Source organism: Vipera ursinii (assembly GCF_947247035.1).
Source record: "Vipera ursinii genome assembly, chromosome: Z".
Taxonomy (NCBI): domain Eukaryota; kingdom Metazoa; phylum Chordata; class Lepidosauria; order Squamata; family Viperidae; genus Vipera; species Vipera ursinii.
In genome coordinates, this window is record NC_139517.1 from 121,782,662 (window position 1) to 121,801,486 (window position 18,825).

Here is an 18,825-nt window from a genome sequence, read left to right on the forward strand (position 1 = left end):
TGGAAGCCTTGCAGCAATTTTATGTGTGAGAAGTAGCCGTAAGTTGCTTTTCTCCGTGCTGTTGTAACTTTGAATGGCCACTAAATTTGTATTACCTATAATGTGAGTTTGGGTCATATGTATTTGAGAGTGGAAAGTCTTTGAATATAGGATAATAATGAAACTAGCTTGTTTAATTTTCTTTATCAATATCATTTTTTTTATACACAGGATCCAGGAGGCTAATAATACTGTTGATTGTCCTATGGCAGGGGTCTTCAAACTTGGCAACGTTAAAACTTGTGGATTTCAACTCCCAGAATTCCTCAGCCAGCCTGGGGAGTTGAATTCTGGGAGTTGAAGTCCACAGGTCTTAATGTTGCCAAGTTTGAAGACCCCTGTCCTATGGTATATGGGGGGGTGTCGTACAGTTGCAACTGTCCTATTGCCTTTTTGACTCCTTGTTAGAGATCCCTGGGCTAGTCAAATAAAGACAATAAAGGAATCATGTATTACAGAAATAATATGTGAAATGCAATGCTTGTGACAGTAAAGCCATATATACACATACATAGGGAGTCCCTGACTTATGCCCAGTTGCTTAGCAGCCAGTTGAAGTTAGGACAGACGTCTCTAGGGCTGGGGCTACTTATGACCCGGAATCAGAGTTTTTACGTTCGGGGCCCCAGATTAGGTCATGTGATTGCATTTTGGGTGCTTGCCAACTGGCCTGCATTTGGCATGGTGATTCGTTAACAACCAGCACGACATACAACAGTAATTCCAGACTAAATTTCAGTTGTAATTCAAGGACCACTGTGTTCATATGACTTTTTCATATTGGTTACTCAGTTAGCCCAGTTTTCCAGATGGTCATGGTGCAGCAAGTGATAAACCAGCCTAATGAGTTGGCTTAAAAGTGGTGATCTATTTTATGATCCAAACTATGTTGTCTAAATACCAGGCATGAGGGTCAAGATGGCCCTTGCAATCATGTTGATCAGATTTTGCAACCCAATGAAAACTAAGCTAATATGCTCTCTACATGGGGCTGCCCTTGAAGACCACCCGGAGGCTTCAGCTGGTGCAGAATGTGGCCGCGCGGGTTGTGATGGGACCATCCCGATACTCCCTTATTACACCCCTCCTGCGCGAGCTGCATTAGTTACCGGTTGCCCTCTGGGTGAGATTCAAGGTGCTGGTCCTTACCTATAAAGCCCTACATGGCTTAGGCCTGGGATATTTGCAGGACCGTCTGCTGCCAGGAACGATTTCCCATCGCCCTGTGTGCTTGCACAGAGAGGGCCTCCTCAGGGTGTCGTCGGCTAGACAATGTCAGCTGGCGACCCCCAGGGGGAGGGCCTTCTCTGTCGGGGCACCTGCCCTGTGGAATCAGCTCCCCTTGAGATCCGGATGGCCCCAGACCTTCAGTCCTTTCGTCGCGACCTTAAGACATATCTTTTCCAACAGGCCGACCTGGACTGATGATAATGGGGTTTTACTTATGATTTTAAATGTTTTTATTGGTTTTAGTGGGACTTCAATATAATTTAGTTCTTTTTTAATATTTGTATTTATTGTATTTTATTGTTGTTAGCCGCCCTGAGTCCTTCAGGAGATAGGGCGGCATACAAGTCTCATAATTAATTAATTAATTAATTAATTAATTAATTAATTAATTAAAATATAAATACATAAATAAGGTTTTCCTTTGCCGACATCAGCTTTTAAGCACATAGCACCCCTTCTTTCTGTGTTTTCTTTGATCTGCAGCAACTTGGATGATCAGTTTGCCGAAGCAGCATATTTCTCAAGCCCTGTAGTTGGTAGCACTCATTACAAAAACACATATTTGGCAGGAGAGCCCCTGAGAGGCAGAAACAAAAGACTCTATGACCTGGTACAATTGATTTTCTGTCCCATATAGCAGATAATAAATGTGAGCCTGGCTCAATTCTGACAGGGGAAAGGTATTGATCTAATATATGTCTTCTTTTTTAACTACCACAATCCATTAAGAGCTTGTTTTTGAAGACAGCGCTAGAGAAGTGCTGAATCTAACTTAACATCACCGTTCATTTTGGTTTTCTCCCTCAAAACACTAATGAACTTCCGAACAATGAATAGGGGTAATCCATGATTTACTACCACAACTGACCCCAAAATTTCCATTGCTAAGTGGGTCGGTTGTTATGTGAGCTTTCCCCCGATTTATGACTTTTTTGATCATACTTCTTAAGCGAATCACTGCAGGTGTTAAGTCAATTGTGTGGCGATTAAATGAATCTGGCTTCCCTCGTAGAGTTTGCTTCTTGGAAGTTGGCTGGGAAAGTTACAAATGGTGATCTCACGACATCACGATTCTGTAACCATCCTAAATATATTCCAGTTGCCGAGTGCTCAGATCTTGAACACGTGACCATAGGGATACCACGATGATTTTAAGTGTAAAAACCGGTCATAAGTTACTTTTTCATTGCCGTTGTACCTTCGAACTGTCACTAAACAAATGGTTGTAAGTCAAAAACTACTTGTACATTTTACTGCATATTAGCTATTGCCAGGTAAGCATTTTGCTTTAAGTGATACCATGTCAGCCTTACTAGGTAGATGAGCTAATTCTACTTTATTATGAAGCTATATTAACAGAATCTTGCAAGTTTGTTTAGAATAGAATAGAATAAGAATAGAATAGAATAGAATAGAATAGAATAGAATAGAATAGAATAGAATAGAATAGAATAGAATAGAATAGAATAGAATAGAATAGAATCTGGAAGTGAGAGAGAGAGGAAAGAAAAAGTTTATTCTAGCATCACAAGGAAACATCACAAAGACTTCTGGATTTGCAGCTCATCTTCAGAGGTGTGTGGAGAAGGTTTCAAAATGGCAGCCACAACTGTAATCAAAGCACTATCATTTTATGCGCATAATGCATGTTTAAAAAGACAGTGCTTTGATCTCATGGTCTCATAGCCATTATCCTGACTTTTTTAACAGCCCTGCTGATGTCAGACACAAATGGATAAATTACAGGGTTGGTATTGACATGCATCACAATGCATGTTTCTTCCTTGCCCTTCAGCCCTATAGCTGCTTCTGCTGACAATTGATCTGTTGTCATATCTTTTGTGTTTTATTGCCTCTGCCTGATATATGAACCACTCAGTTGACAAGCAAAGAGTTTCGGTTAAGATTTTTAGTCTGAAAGTTATGGCTGGGCTCGCTCAACATAAATAATGGATCACTGCACCGTGCAAACCCAGCCATGTGATTAAATGCTGCTGCAAAGGGTCAGGTAAACACCAAAAATAAGGGCTAATTGGGAAACCATGCTTAATTAAACTTAGGAGTCAGCTTCACATGCAAATACAGTTCATAGTTGGCTCTTAAAATACATAGCTGATACTCTGAAAGCAGAAACATGACATGAGAAATTAACAGCTCTTGGCACAATTGCAACAATACTTTTCAAATTTTGTTAGGCATGATGGTGGTATAGATTGTGCACTATTTTATTTATTTATTTTATTATTTATTTATTTATTAGTTTTTTATAAACCGCCCTTCTCCCGAGGGACTCGGGGCGGTGTACAGAGGAAGGAATGTATACAGATTGAACAATAAAAATAATAAGAAACACTAATGAAAACAAACTGGGACCCCAATTAACGCTATCATGCCAGGCCGGACTGCTGGAACAGGAAAGTTTTTAAGTCGCGACGGAAGGTACGGAGGTCAGGGGCCATCCGGATTTCGGTTGGTAAGCTGTTCCAGAGGGCTGGCGCACCTACTGAGAATGCCCTCCCCCTGGGGGCCACCAGCCGACATTCCTTGAGCGGTGGCACCCTGAGGAGGCCCTCTCTGTGGGAGCGCACAGGACGGTGGGGTGCTGACATCGGCAGAAGGTGCTCCCGTAGGTAGTCCGGACCCATGCCATGTAGGGCTTTGTATGTCATTGTTAGCACCTTGAACTTCACACGGAAGGCAACCGGAAGCCAGTGCAGCGCACAGAGGAGAGGTGTGATATGGGAGTATCGGGAGGCTCCCAAGAGTGTCCGTGCCGCCGCACTTTGCACCAGTTGAAGCTTCCGAGTGGATCTCAAGGGCAGCCCCATGTAGAGAGCGTTACAATAGTCTAGGCGAGAGGTCACAAGGGCATGGGTGACTGTACGTAAGGAATCCAGGTCCAGATAAGGCCGTAGTTGGCGAACTAGTCAAACCCGGGAGAAGGCCCCCTTGGTCACAGCTCCTATGTGGTCTTCCAGGGAGAGCTGCGAGTCTAGGAGGACACCCAGGTTGCGGGCCCTATCAACAGGTGGAAGTAACTTGTCCCCAATGTTAAGCAGTGGGACGTTCTGAATATCCTGGCTTGCCGGTACGTACAGCCATTCAGTCTTGTCCGGGTTCAGTTGAAGCCTGTTTCTCCCCATCCATTCCCGGACCGCTTTCAGGCAGCGGGACATCACGTCTAGGGCATCACTGATATTGTTTGGAGTTGAGATAAAAAGCTGGGTGTCATCAGCATACTGATGGTACCCTACTCCAAAACTGCGAATGATCTCACCCAGCGGTTTCATGTAGATGTTGAACAGGAGAGGCGAGAGGACCGACCCCTGAGGGACTCCGCAAGCGAGAGGCCTCGGGGTCGACCTCTGTCCCCCTGTCAGCACCGACTGCGAGCGACCCTGGAGAAAGGAGGAGAACCAACGCAGAACCGTGCCTCCCACTCCCAGTCCCCTGAGGCGTCGCAGCAAGATACCATGGTCGATGGTATCGAAAGCCGCCGAGAGGTCTAATAAGACTAGGACAGAGGAATGGCCCCTGTCCCGGGCTCTCCAGAGATCATTCATCAGAGCGACCAATGCCATCTCCGTGCTGTAGCCCGGCCTGAAACCCGATTGGTACGGGTCTAGATAAACCGCTTCATCCAGGATCTGAGGAAGTTGGTGCGCCACCACACTCTCAACAACCTTCGCAAGGAAGCGAAGATTGGAGACTGGACGAAAGTTATTCAAAGAGGATGGGTCCAAGGTGGGCTTCTTGAGGAGAGGTCTCACCACCGCCTCCTTCAAGGCGGTGGGGAAGTGACCCTCACTCAGAGAAGCAGAGATGACCGCTAGGAACCAGCCTCGTGTCCCCTCTCGAGCTGCATAGGCCAGCCAGGAAGGGCACGGGTCCAGTAAGCATGTGGAGGAGCTCAACCTTCTCATAATCCTGTCCACTTCCTTAGGAGTTACAGGATCAAATTCATATTTTAGAATATGGACCACTGAAGTATTGCAGGGAAAGCATGGAAAAGTCAAGATGGCCACCACAATTGCATGTTTAAAGCCCCGCCCCTTTTCTACACATGTTGTAGACCTGTAGTCCAAAGGTTACTGGTAACCGGTACAGCTGGCCCAGCAGAGATGATATATGAGAATACCTGGATACACCTTCAATTGCCCACACTCTGAATTCCAGAGTAGTCACATGAGCTGAGCTGATTCTGAGTGATCTTCAAGGGAAGCCTCTGGGCAGCACATTGTAATACAAGTAGTTCTTAACTTGCAACCACATCCCAGTGGTACCTCAATACTCATCATTAATTTGTCCTGGGAGATGCGATGAGTACCAAACAAATTTTTCCCATAAGTAATAACATAGTGAGTCACAAGGCAGTCAACAGTGACAAGTTCTAGCTTGTGCATTGAGCAAAAAACAAATGATGAGTACCGGAACAAAATTTTCATATCAAAATGCATTGAGTATCAAATTTGATGAGTTTTAAAGCAGTTGAGTACCAGGGTACCACTGTAGGGTATTTTTTAAGTAAGTTGTGTCCAATTTTATGACCTTTTTTGCCACATTAAGTGAACCACATACTTGCTAAGTGAATCTGGATGGCCCCATTGGTTTTGCTTTTTGGAAGATGACTAGAAAAGTAGCAAATGGTGATCAAGTGATCCCAGGACTCTGCAACCATCACAGTTACATGCCAATTTCCAAATGCCTGAATTTTGCCCATGTGACTGTAGGAATGCTGCAACGGTTAAGTGTGAGGACTGGTTATAAGACACTTCTTTCAGCATAGTTGTAACTTTGAACTGTTGCTAAACTAGTAGTTGTAAGTGAAGTCATATGTGATCTGATTAAGATATAAGTGACCATGACAGAGTATTTCCAGGAAAGAACAAAACTGATACATGCTGGCTGGGAAATTCTATGAGTTAAATGTTTGCACATCTTAAACTTGTTAGGTTTGAAAAGCACTGATCAAAAGGTCCATTGGCTAGATTTGTAGTGCCTAAATCATATCAACAGTTCCATCCTTGCTAAGAAATCTGTGTTCAATTCAGTTGATGATGTCTTTAAAAGCGGAGATTTTTTTTAAAAACAAAAGGCCATGTAAGAAGGAGTGCATCAGCCTTGGGGAAGCAAGATTGATTTACAAGAACAGAAAATGTGGAATTATGTTGCAAGTGACTAATTTGCAGATACTACAAGTATAGTACAGTGCACTACAGTACAGCATTTAGTGCAATATTCTCTTTTATCTCTCGATGTCGTCTGGGCTGCCAAATGTAGACAACCACGAGAGGGCAGCAGAGATACACAACCATTAGTAGCTCTTGGCTGCCGCCTAACAAAACTTGCGGCAAAAGAGACGAGGATGAAAATCTCCACCCAACGCAAAGCGCTATGAGCTGCACGGGGGCGCAAGAGAGCCGGAATGCGTATTGCGCGTGCGCAGAGCAGAATTTCGTGGCCGTCAGGCAGAAAGCCCTAACCGAGATCCTTCTGGCGAAGCGGCCTTGAGGAGCCAAACGCGCCTGCTCGAATGGCGGGATGACGCATGCGCGCTGGAGGCGTTGAGGTCCGGTGGTCAGTGCCTGCTTCGGTGAGGGCGCTTTTGCGCGCTCTCGGCCTGAGCGATGACCAACGGGCTGTCGAAGTCGGAGTCGGGTGCCCAGGTGAGGCAGGTACCGGTTCGCCGGCTCCTGCACGGGAAGGGGAGGAGACAGGCCGTTTCCTGATGGAGGAGTGTCCCATCAGACGAGATGATATACTGCTGCAGATAATGGAGGCTCCACTGTGATTCTGCTGTGAAAGATTCACCTCCTTCCTCACTTCTCTCCAGTGTCCCTTTTTGTTCTTGTTGCATGGACCTGTGGCCCTAAAACCGTCCATTTGCTTTAAATCAGCTTTCCAACCAGAAAGATTGGCCTTCTAGTTTCATCGGGGTAGTTGGGGATTATGGGAAATGAAGTCAGTGGAGTGCTTCTCAACCTCAGCAACTTTAAGCTGAATGAATTTCAACTCCCAGAATTCCCCAGCAACGCTGGCTGGGGAATTCTGGGAGTTGAAGTCCACCCAACTTGCTAAAATTGAGAAATTCTGCTTTTAAAATCTGTGTAGGATGCAAAGTGCATGGAAATTACACAGACACAGAGCTGCAAAAGGTGTGTGGACGTTAATAAAGGCAGCTGTGGAAAAGATAACATGTCAGTTGTAAAGCTATTGGCACAAAGTTGGTGTCCTCCTCTTATGTGCCATTCCAATAACCCAGAGCAGAAGAGGGATATGAACTGGATAAAACCTTGCTAAGTCCATCCAGGTTGGGAAAAAAACCCTGAAACTTTTTACCAAGCAATATGTAAGCTGACTTCACTCTGCAACAGACTGATGCCAGCCATTCAGACAGCAGGCTGGCTTTAAGAGCTTTAAGAAATCAACAGTTTGTCTGGATGTCTGTCATTTGGTTGTGTCTCCAGTTTTTGCTTTTTCTGCTTTGCAACTCACAAAGCTTATTAAAGTTTGGTTTTGTTTTGTTTTTTTACAACTGTTGAGACAGCTGAAAAACTTTTTTATGTGTCATGAATTATGACAAACCTCCAAGGGTTGGCCCCGTGAGGTTATAATAGTTGCTAAAATGGTCAACAAGTTTTCTGTTTAGGTTACTTATTTTCCTAATTTAATCCAGCGCTCAGAACCCCTTCTGAAATATAAAGTGACAATAATGGAAAGCAGTGATTTTGCCTAGAACTCTTTGCAGCTAAAGTGAGATTAAAAGATCTCAAATAGATAGCAAGGTGGAATTCTGCAATTTATTCAGCCAGTGGAGTTTTTAAAAATCTGTTTAGAGTGTGATCAAAAGTACAACCTTTTATGAAGATTAATATTTAATATCATTGCTTGAAACTGTGGTGACAGTGGTTGGTTTGGGTATGGCTTTTTTCCTTTTATTTCTTTCTGGCTCTCCCAGGATGTCAGTGCACACAGCATGATGCTAAATCACTGCACTTAACTTTCCCTTAAAAACCAGAGCGTAAACATGAATGAAAAACACAGGTGCATTAGTGTTTAAATTATTATAATAATTTGCATCAGCACTTAAGGACTTGCTGTTTTTTCTCTGTCAAAAATATCCAAGCCCTTGTAGGGCAGTTGCCCATAATAGTGAGAGGAGTTCTACAATTTAGTTCACAATAAATAGCAAGAATGACTTGCTAAGTAGTTAGAAAAGCAGAAACTAAGCAATTTTTTAAATAAAAAATTACCAAGGCAAACTATCCGTCATTTGATTGCAGCTGCTTGTTAAGTTTGTCTGGAATTGGGAAGATCAGCAAAATCTACCTTGGTTAAGTGCTTTATAGAATACCACCAGGAAACCTCAGAGCTGTATTCTAGATTAGGAAATTTAAAAAGATCCTGGAAAAAAGGTAATGAACCATGTCCACATTACCAAAAGTATTACATGGATATGCAGTAAGCAAAAACTAAGCTCAATTCAAGAGTATTTTTTTTAAATGCTGGTATTTTAGAGCCTCTGAATCTTATTTGTAACTAGCCACCTGATCTTTTAATCTTTTAACTGGAGATATAATGTAATCTTGTAAATTTGGGTCTTACATAGACAGAATATGCATTTCGAATGAAGGCAAAATATAAGTGTTCCAAGATAATGTTGCTGGATCCAGTCTGAGTCAGTCACCGGGACATCCTCCAAGCTTTTGGATTCATGCTGGAGCCCATTCTCAGGAACATCTCTCTCTCTCCAGAATGTGCATTTTTTCACCAAGTTATTCCCATTCTACAGCCTGTACAACCTTTTTGGAGACAAAAGTTGAGAAGACTGATTTATTTGTTAGCTGAATTTTGTCTATCCCAAGTTTCAATATTTTCATTTGTCAAAATTCTTTCTGTGGAAATTGAAAGTGGAAAGCTACAATAAAAAATAACTACACTGTTGCCCTAAAGTACAAAGGGTTTTCATCACTGATCCTCCCATAGAGAAGTGAGCGGCAAGAGCTGAAACTTAATTATTTGATATTTGCTTTTTAAAAAGTCATTACTAAAAGAAATTAAACTTCAGCAAAAATAAACTCAGTGACAAGATTATGGGTCAAAAATATTACACAGACGTGTAACAACTTGCCATGTGATGCCTTTGGGAACATGTCCATTTCTATCTTTTTGAATCTCAGGAGATTTGAAATATTAAAACAAAGCATCCCATTAAATTGAGAGACTTGTCCACCTAACACAAAAATCCATATTGCTTTAGCTCCCTGCGTGTGTTTTCCAGGAATTTCTTGTTAAATGCCATGAAGCCTGTGGTTCAAGGGACGCGGTGGCTCAGTGGGTTAGGACACTGAGCTTGTCGATCGGAAGGTCGGCAGTTTGGCAGGTCGAATCCCGAGTGCCCCGTAACAGAGTGAGCGCCTGTTATTCGTCCCAGCTTCTGCCAACCTAGCAGTTCGAAAGCACGTAAAAATGCAAGTAGAAAAATAGGGACCACTACGGTGGGAAGGTAACAGCGTTCCGTGCGCCTTTGGCGTCTAGTCATGCCGGCCACATGACCACGGAGATGTCCTCGGACAAGCACTGGCTCTTCGGCTTTGAAACGGAGATGAGCACCGGCCCCTAGAGTCAGAAACTACTAGCACGCATGTGCAGGGGAACCTTTACCTTTACTGTGGTCCAAAATAAATGGGCCATTCTGTCTGCAAAGCCAGGGTGTTAGAAAAAATGGACACTTAAAAATTATTTAACCTTCAGCTGCATATATGACTGTGCTTGTTGCCAAATGCCTAAATATTGCCTTCATTTGGAACTGTTGTGTAGCTTGCAGATCTGCAGCTTCCAGAAAGAGTTGGAGGATTGGTTATTATTCACAACAAGCTACCACTTGAGTTTGGGGTTGCAATAATTTGTGTCTGATGGCTAACGAAAGATGGTGCAATTTCATCTTGAAATATTGATTTATAGTTAGACAGTTAATTTCCCATATTTAGACAGTTAATTTGATTAGCATCACCATAAAAGGCCCAACAAGTTTTCAAGTATTTGAGTTCTCCAAGACTATATCCTCAGAAAGAAAGTTGCAAACAAAAAACAAGATATGTCCAGAAAACAACTAAAATAGGCCATGAATTCTGCTATTCAGTTCTGTCTACATTTTTCACCTTAATATGTATCTGAAGACCCTGAAAGGATTAGTAGCAGTTTAAAAAACCTGAAATGTTTTTCTTTTAAATTTGCTTGGCTCTGATGAATGTGAACAGGTTACACTGAAATTCAGATAAATTGGAAGGAAGTTTCAGCAGTACCTTGGTACTCAACTGCCTTGAAGCTCATCAAATTTGATATTCAGTGCATTTTGATGTGAAAACTTTGTCCCAGGACTCATTGTTCGTTTCGTACTTAGCACAAGCTAAAACCTGTCCGTGTTGGCTGCCTTGTGACTCATTATGAGAAAAACTTGTTTGATACTCGTCATTTTTGGTACCCATCGCAACCTCCCAGAATCAGTTAACGATGAGTACCAAAGTACCACTGTTTTTTTTTAAAACACCTGCATGTCTAGGAAAAGAAAAGTCATTTGGGAAATGTCTTTGCCCTTGAAACAATTTGTAGTTTACAAGTGCAGCTGAAGTTGGTGGTTCCACTATTTTAGAAGTTTTGTTTATTCTGCAGATTATGGGATTTCCCTTGAAAATTAATGGGAAACTGAATGTTGCAATCAAGTCTCAAGATTAAGGAGAAAACAACACATACATGGGCAACTGGAACTTGTCTCTGTTGTTCCAGGATTTCTGGAGAATAGCATAGTGTGGTGGACTTCAATCCTGGCATCGCTGTTCATCAGGGACTGGGAGCTGACAATTACCGTATACTTCCAGATTTAAGAGGGAATAGAGCGACAGCCCTGCTATCTACGGATAGTCCTTGGTTTAAGGTAAAGGTTCCCCCGCACATGCGTGCTAGTCGTTTCCGACTCTAGGGGCCGGTGCTCATCTCCGTTTCAAAGTCGAAGAGCCAGCGCTTGTCCGAGGACGTCTCCGTGGTCATGTGGCCAGCATGACTAGACGCCAAAGGCGCAGGGAACGCTGTTACCTTCCCACCGTAGTGGTCCCTATTTTTCTACTTGCATTTTTACGTGCTTTCGAACTGCTAGGTTGGCAGAAGCTGGGACGAGTAACAGGCGCTCGCTCTGCTACGCGGCACTCGGGATTCGACCCACCAAACTGCCAACCTTCTGATCGACAAGCTCAGTGTCCTAACCCACTGAGCCACCGCGTCCCTTGGTCCTTGGTTTACAACAGTTCATTTAGTGACTGAAGTTACAACGGCACTACAAAAAATTTGACCTGTGACCATTTTTCACACTTAGAACTGATGCAGTATCCCCACAATCACCTGATCAAATTTCAGACACTGGGCAACTGTCTCAGATTTACGACGGTTGCAGTGTCCTGGGGTCACATGATCCCCTTTTGTGACCTTCTGACAAGCTAAGTCAATGGGGAAGTCAGATTCACTTATCAACCGTGTTACTAATTTAACAACTGCAGCGATCCATTTAAGATCTTTTGGCAAGAAAGATCATAAAATGGGATAAAATTCACTTAACTATCTCACTTAGCAACAGAAATTTTAGGGTCAACTTTGGTTGTAAGCCGAGGACTAGCTGTTCGGGTCAGGTACTTAACATAATCAGTAAACTTTAAGCTAGGCACCCCCAAGATAAACTTAAGAACTGGTTGCGCCAGGGAAATTGGTGGAGCAGTGGGCTAATGCCTCCTTAAGTAACACCAGCTGCCTGCAATTAGTGCAGGTTCGAGTCCTACCAGGCTCAAGGTTGACTCAGCCTTCCATCCTTCCAAGGTAGGTAAAATGAGGACCCAGATTGTTGGGGGCAATTAAGCTGACTTTGTAATAATGCCGCTTGGGGTGTGTGTGAAAGCCCTAATAAGCAGGCATATACATAGAATGAAGGCTACTGCTAAGCTTGTAAGCCGCCCTGAGTCTTCGGAGAAGGGCGGGATATAAATGGAATAAAAATTAAAAAAAATAAAAATTTGATGGCAGAAGAGCAGGCCCGTTTTAGAGAAGATAAAGGCACCACTGATCAATGTTTGGTCCTACATCACTTAATTGAAAAATATTCAAACAACAATGTATTACTGCATGCTACCATTACAGCTCTTAAGGCAACTTTTGATTCTGTATCTTGGACCAAATTATGGGAGAGTCTGGAAGCCCATTCATTCCCAACTGATGGCATTCGAGTTCATTTTAGTTTTTTTTTTTTTGCCTGAATAATCAGGTCCCTAATGTACAGTTGAAAACATTCTCCAATTTTTTTTTTGTTGTTAGTTGCAAAGTCATGTCCGACCCATCGCGACCCCATGGACAACGTACCTCCAGGCCTTCCTGTCCTCTACCATCTTCTGGAGTCCATCTAGGCTCACGCCTATTGCTTCAGTGACTCCATCCATCCACCTCATTCTCTGTCGTCCCCTTCTTCTATTGCCCTCGATCTTTCCCAGCATTAGGCTCTTCTCCAGTGAGTCCTTCCTTCTCATCTTATTCTCCAATATAGAAGCTGTTTTATTAACCGATCCCATTGGATATATGGGAGGTAATTTGGGTTAGAAATGTAAAATTTACCCAGGCCCAAAATTTAAGAGAAATTTTTTATAAAATGTTTTATAGATGGCACTTGGATCCTAAAAGGTTGTCTTGTATGTATCCTAATTTACAGCCCAAATGTTGGAGATGTGGCAGTTTGGATGCCACTTATTTTCATAACTGGTTGGCTTGTAGAAATATAAAAGCTTTTTGGATTAAAATTTGGTGGAACATTCAAAGGTTTTTTAAGAGAAAGATAAAGTTTACCCCACAACTATTTTTATTGGGTGTTATTATAGATTGTGATACTGAAGAAACTTAACTTGATGTTGAACTTGATAACAGCTGCAAGGTTATTGGTAGGGCAATATTGGAAGAAGGATAGTTTGCCTACTATAGAAGAATGGACGTTTAAAGTGTCAAATTTAGCAGAAATGGCTAAGATTTCTGCTTATCTGAAGGATCATTCACAAGAAAGATACATTTCGGTCTGGAGAAGATGGATAGATTATATTCAGAATAAATATGGGACCAAAAAGTTCCATTTAGCTTATGGGTAAATTTTAGATTGTTATTAATAATAGTTTATTATAGCGGAATTTTTATTAGTTTTAATTATATGGTATTATTATTTTTAGTATTAGTATTGTTTAATAACTTGGATATTAATTTGTTTATGTTTTCATTATTATGTTCACTTTTATTTTGTTTGTATTTACGTTAAAGGGGAGTTAAAGCGCATTATGAACTTGGTTATTTATATAGTTGGTTAATGTTAGTTAGATTATGATTATTATATTTGTAACCCTGTGTTCAGCTTTGGGAAGTGGGGGAGGGAGGGGGGGTTGGGGTGGGTTGGTTTTGGGGATTGTAATTTTTACAAAACTTTTTAATAAAAAAGAAGCTGTTTTATCTTCCAAGATTAGGAAAATACTGGAGTTTTATATTACCAGGAAGCTGGATTAAAGGAGAAATACTGGTGGTCTTTCTTTATGGCCCAGTACTTCCTAGAAAACCTAGTATTACCATTAACACTTCAAAATAGGAAATTATGAAAGGCCTTCCTGGAAAGAAGCTGTGATTCTGGCTAAATTTTGTGTCTGCCTTAAGATCGCTGTTATTCTGGCACTTTCTCCTCAGTACAATATAATGATGCTAGTTTTAAAGCCATTAAATTGTCTTTAGATTGCAGTAGTAAGTTATTTATTTTATGTATTTATTTTATTGGATTTATATACCGCCCTTTCCCGAAGGACTCAGGGCGGTTTACAGGGTGATTAAAAACAAAGATCGATACAAAAGTTAAAAACAATTTAAAATGTACCTGCTTTGGGCAATTTTAGTAAAATGAAGAAATAAGGTAAACTTTATATAACTTGTTATGAAACACTGATTACAGGTAGTCTTCGATTTACAACTGTTCATTTGGCTGTCATTTGAAGTTGCAACTGACCTCTCCAAAAGATATTTACAGTCTAACTCTGAAGTTCTGATGGCCTCTGCCAAATAATCTTCACAATCATGTGACTGCACTTGGCACTTGGCATCCAGCCTGCATTAATGTCATTTGCAGCATCCCTTGGTCATTTGACCATAATTTATGAAGTTTTGCATTTACTTACAGTTTTTGGCAAAAAATGCCCATAGTGAGCAATGGATTTGCTTAACAACCACCACAAAAAAAATGCATAAAATCAGTCAGTCACATGGGTCAGCTGTCAACGCTGCTAACATTGGATGTTCTTACTTTGACAACAGATGGAAATGCAGCCATTTTTCTCTATTGATTTTAGAGTTAGTTGATGCTGGGAGGGGGAATGTCCAGCTAGTCATAACAATAATAACTCAGCCGTGGGAATCCAAGGTCATTGGGCCCAGAGTTGATACAGTTTTGGCAGGCTGGAGAGCTGGGGAGAAAGCCCCCGCTTCAAGCTAATTGGGGAATGTGATTTATGACTGTTTATTGGAGGAGGGAATTATGCTTTGTTACTTTGTATCCAGGGTAGGGGAATTTAGTTTTTGGTTTTGACTATGTAGTGCCGATACTTTCTCAAATAAAAGATTCTTTAAAGTAAACAATGACGCGAAGTTCTTTTGAAGAGTTTCATCTGTTGGAACCATGACATCAGCCATGTCACTACAACTATAATGGGCACCTCCATTACAGTTGTAAGTCAAGGACTACCTGTTATAACAAAAATAATTTTCTATGAATAGGCTGTTGAAGCATGTCTGGAATTTTAAAATTAATTATATACATATACAATGTAGATACTTAAGCTACTGTGAAATCACTGAATTCATATTATCTTTGTATAAAAGTCTACAAATTTAGTGCATTGACATATTTATGGTATCTAACGACTTGCCTTTTTTTTTCAAAGCTGATTGCACGTCTTGAGGGTCGAAGTTCTCTGAAAACTCTTGAACCATGCCTGTTCGCTGAGGAAGGATATCCCATTTATGGTTTGAAAATATATATATATACTTTTCCTGGCAAATATGCTATTTTGCATATTCAGCCAGTGTATATTATTTGAGATACAGGTAGTTGTCAACTTACACCCACAATTGAGCCCAACATTTCTGTTGTTAAGTGAGACAGTTAAGTGAGTTTTACGACCTCTCTTGCCACAGTTGTTAAGTAAATCACTGCAGTTGTTAAGTGAATTTGGCTTCCCCGTTGGCTTTGCTTGACAGAGGGTTGCAAAAAGTGATTGCTTGACCTTGGCAACTTGCAAAGGTCATAAATGTGAGTCAGTTGCAAGTGTGAATTTTGATTATGTGACCATGGGGATGCTACAGTGTGAGAAATTGTCATAAGTCACTTTTCAATTCCATTGTAACCTCGAACAGTCACTAAATGAACTGTTGTAAGTCAAGGACTACCTGTAGTACAAATCTCTTCTCTTCCAAAAACACAATCTCTAACGCTAAAAATTAACACATTTTGGAAATTTAAAGAAACTCTCTATGGTTACAGAGTGATTGTTAATCTGTTTTATTGTATTCTCTTATGTCAGCTGGTGGTTTCCAGAAGTTTTAAAATGTTCAGTTTTGCCTTCAGTTTTTTGTTTTTAATAAGAACACTGGAGATTGGATAAAGATTTGGGAAGCTCTAGAAAATATAAATGTACAAATGTTTGCTCCTCCATTTTTGCCCTGGAGTTATCTCCTTGTATATAGTGCTACTTACTCCTTATTAATTCCTGTAAAACCAGGAAATGCAAACTACCGTATTTTTCGGACCATAAGACGCACTTTTTTCCCCCAAAAGTGGGGGGGGAAACGAGGGTGCGTCTTATGGTCCAAAGGTGATCCGTATGGCCAGCCCCAACCTCTGCAAGTGGAGCACGAATCGGCACGTGCTGAGAAACGCCAATCTCACTCTCCTGCACTCTCCCTCGCTCAGTTTCAGCTTCCCTTGCTACAAGAGAAAGCAGGCTGAAACGGAGTGACGGAGATTGCCAGGAATGCGAATCGGCTGATCTCGTGCTGCTGCAATCTGCCTCATTTCAGCTTGCTTTCTCTTGTAGCAAGGGAAGGTGAAACCGAGCGAGGGAGTTTGCAAGAGCGCGAGATCGGCCGATTCGCATTTCTGGCAATCTCCCTCACTCCATTTCAGCTTGCTTTCTGCAAGAGAAAGCCGGGCTGCAGGGCCGCCTCCGCGGGTACTGCTCTAATGCAGAGAGGGAAGGAAAAAGAGGGAGGGAGGGAAGGAAGGAAGGAAGGAAGGAAGGAAGGAAGGAAGGGAGGAAGGAAGGAAGGAAGGAAGGAACAATGGGAGAGGGAGGGAGAGAAAGAGAGGGAGAGAGAAGGAGAAAGAATTTTTTTTCTTGTTTTCCTGCTCTAAAAACTGAGTGCGTCTTATGGTCCGGTGCGTCTTATGGTACGAAAAATACAGTAATTATGCTGGATTGGAGCTGTCAATAATCAGAAGATTCCATATGTTTTTGCTTTGGATGACATGTGAAGTGTGAGGCTTCAAACGAGAAAAAAAAAATTGGACAGATTCATTGTATGTGACCACACTTCTCTTCACTGCTCCCCAGGAGACGTTGTTGAATTCCACGGTGCAGAAGGAACGGGAAAAACAGAAATGCTGTATCACCTCATTGCTCGCTGCCTCCTTCCCAAATCAAGAGGTGGTTTGGAAGTGGGCGTGCTCTTTATTGACACGGACTTCCATGTCGATATGCTGCGTTTAGTGACAATCCTGGAATACAGGTTGTCATCTCAAGGCACCGAGGCCACCATCAAGCACTGTCTGGAGAGGCTTTTTCTTATTAACTGCCACAGCAGCTCTCAGCTGCTGCTCAGTCTTTACTCTCTGGAAAGCATGTTTTCGTCGCACCATTCCTTTTCCCTCTTGATTATAGACAGTATATCAGCTTTTTATTGGATAGACCGGGCCAACGGGGGAGATAACCTGAATCTGCAGGAAGCAAACCTAAAAAGATGCGTGTGTCTTCTCCAAAAGCTTGTAAAGGAGCATCACTTAGTTTTGTTTGCCACTACTCAGTCGCTTATGAAGAAGTCGCTGAACTTTGGGGAAAGCTCAGAAAAAAACGACTGCGATGCAGGTTCAGACTACCGCCCTTTTCTTTGTAAACCATGGCAACAGCTTGTCACCCACCGGATTTTTTTCTCCAAGCAGCCCCATGCAGATGGCACCCAAGGGTTTTCAATGACTAGGTGTCACATTCGGAACGATATCAGGGTAAAATGTTCATTTTGCATTACGGAACATGGGATCCAGTTTTAAAAGCCAGCTCTTTTTATTAAAAAAAAAAAAGAGAGAGAGAGGCTGCATTGATAGTGCAGTCAGGTTCATTTTAAGGGCACATGTTCATTTTTTGAAACAGAGTTTTTACATTTTTTGTACTAATGTTATCTAAAATTAAATTTTAGAAAGCGCATTGATCAGCTTTGGGCTAATATTCAGGTGTATAGTGGGGAACTGATGAAGCTGATTTAAAAAACTTAAGTCTAGAATTTAATAAAGGTGGAAACTTATTATTTTCAAGCACAGAAACAAGCTAGATCTGGGTTGAGCGCTGAAGTTGGGCTTCATTTGTTTCTGTTAGAAAAGATATGTTTGTTGAATGCATGCACAGCATGCAACCAAATTTAATAAGAATACTATTTTTTTTCTCAACCCACCGAATATCATGCTTTTTGTTTTTTCCTGATTTCCTGGAAATTGTTCTTACTTATTTCAAAGGTCTTCATTCTATCCAGGGTTGTGAAGTCTTGGGTTCAACCAGGGAAATAGCTTTGGAAAACTTTCATTGGCCTTTTCTTCAAATTGTAGGTTTAAAAGTGGAAAGCCATGGATGCAGTGACAGAACAAGCAAGTTCTTAGAAGGAACATGATGTGTCTTAAGTCCCCAGTATTTTTATTCAGCATGTCATATGTCAAAAGCTCGAGAAAACAAGGTTTGTTCAAATAAAAATTGATCTACAGCTCAGAGCAGTATCAAAAATAATATTGCATCTATAAAGTGCATGTTAACTTCATTGGCCTTTGATTATTTCAGTGCTTTGCAACATATATTTTATTACTAACAAGTTCAAGATATATGCAAGACTAAAAATAAAGTCTTAAACATACATTATAGGTGAAATCCATATATTTCTCGACTTTCTGTTAATGTATAATTGTCACACTTCCCACTTTTAAGTGAAGTCCCTTGTATATGCCATGTTACAATCTTCACAACAATCCTGAAAAATGATCCACATTGCAGATGGAGGAACAATTTCCCAACCAGCCTGAACAGGAAATTATAGTATTGTTGACATGTCTGAATGCATGCTTTGTGTGTTTCTTCTCCGAGCATATACATGAGACTGTACAGATTGATTGATTGATTGATTGATTGATTGATTGATTATGTGCCATCAGGTAATTTGGTTCCTAGCCACCATATACAGGTAGTCCTC

General features: G+C 41.5%; 1 protein-coding gene across 1 annotated transcript; it reads left to right on the forward strand.

Annotated features, from left to right (window-relative positions):
* The first annotated feature begins 6,720 nt into the window (after positions 1 to 6,720).
* XRCC2 (X-ray repair cross complementing 2) lies at positions 6,721 to 18,530 on the forward strand. Its single transcript, XM_083377021.1, has 3 exons — positions 6,721 to 6,935; positions 15,264 to 15,345; positions 16,932 to 18,530. The coding sequence occupies exons 1-3, from the start codon at positions 6,897 to 6,899 to the stop codon at positions 17,642 to 17,644; spliced, it is 834 nt and encodes a 277-aa protein (XP_083233147.1). The 5' UTR covers positions 6,721 to 6,896; the 3' UTR covers positions 17,645 to 18,530.
* The last annotated feature ends 295 nt before the right edge of the window (positions 18,531 to 18,825 follow it).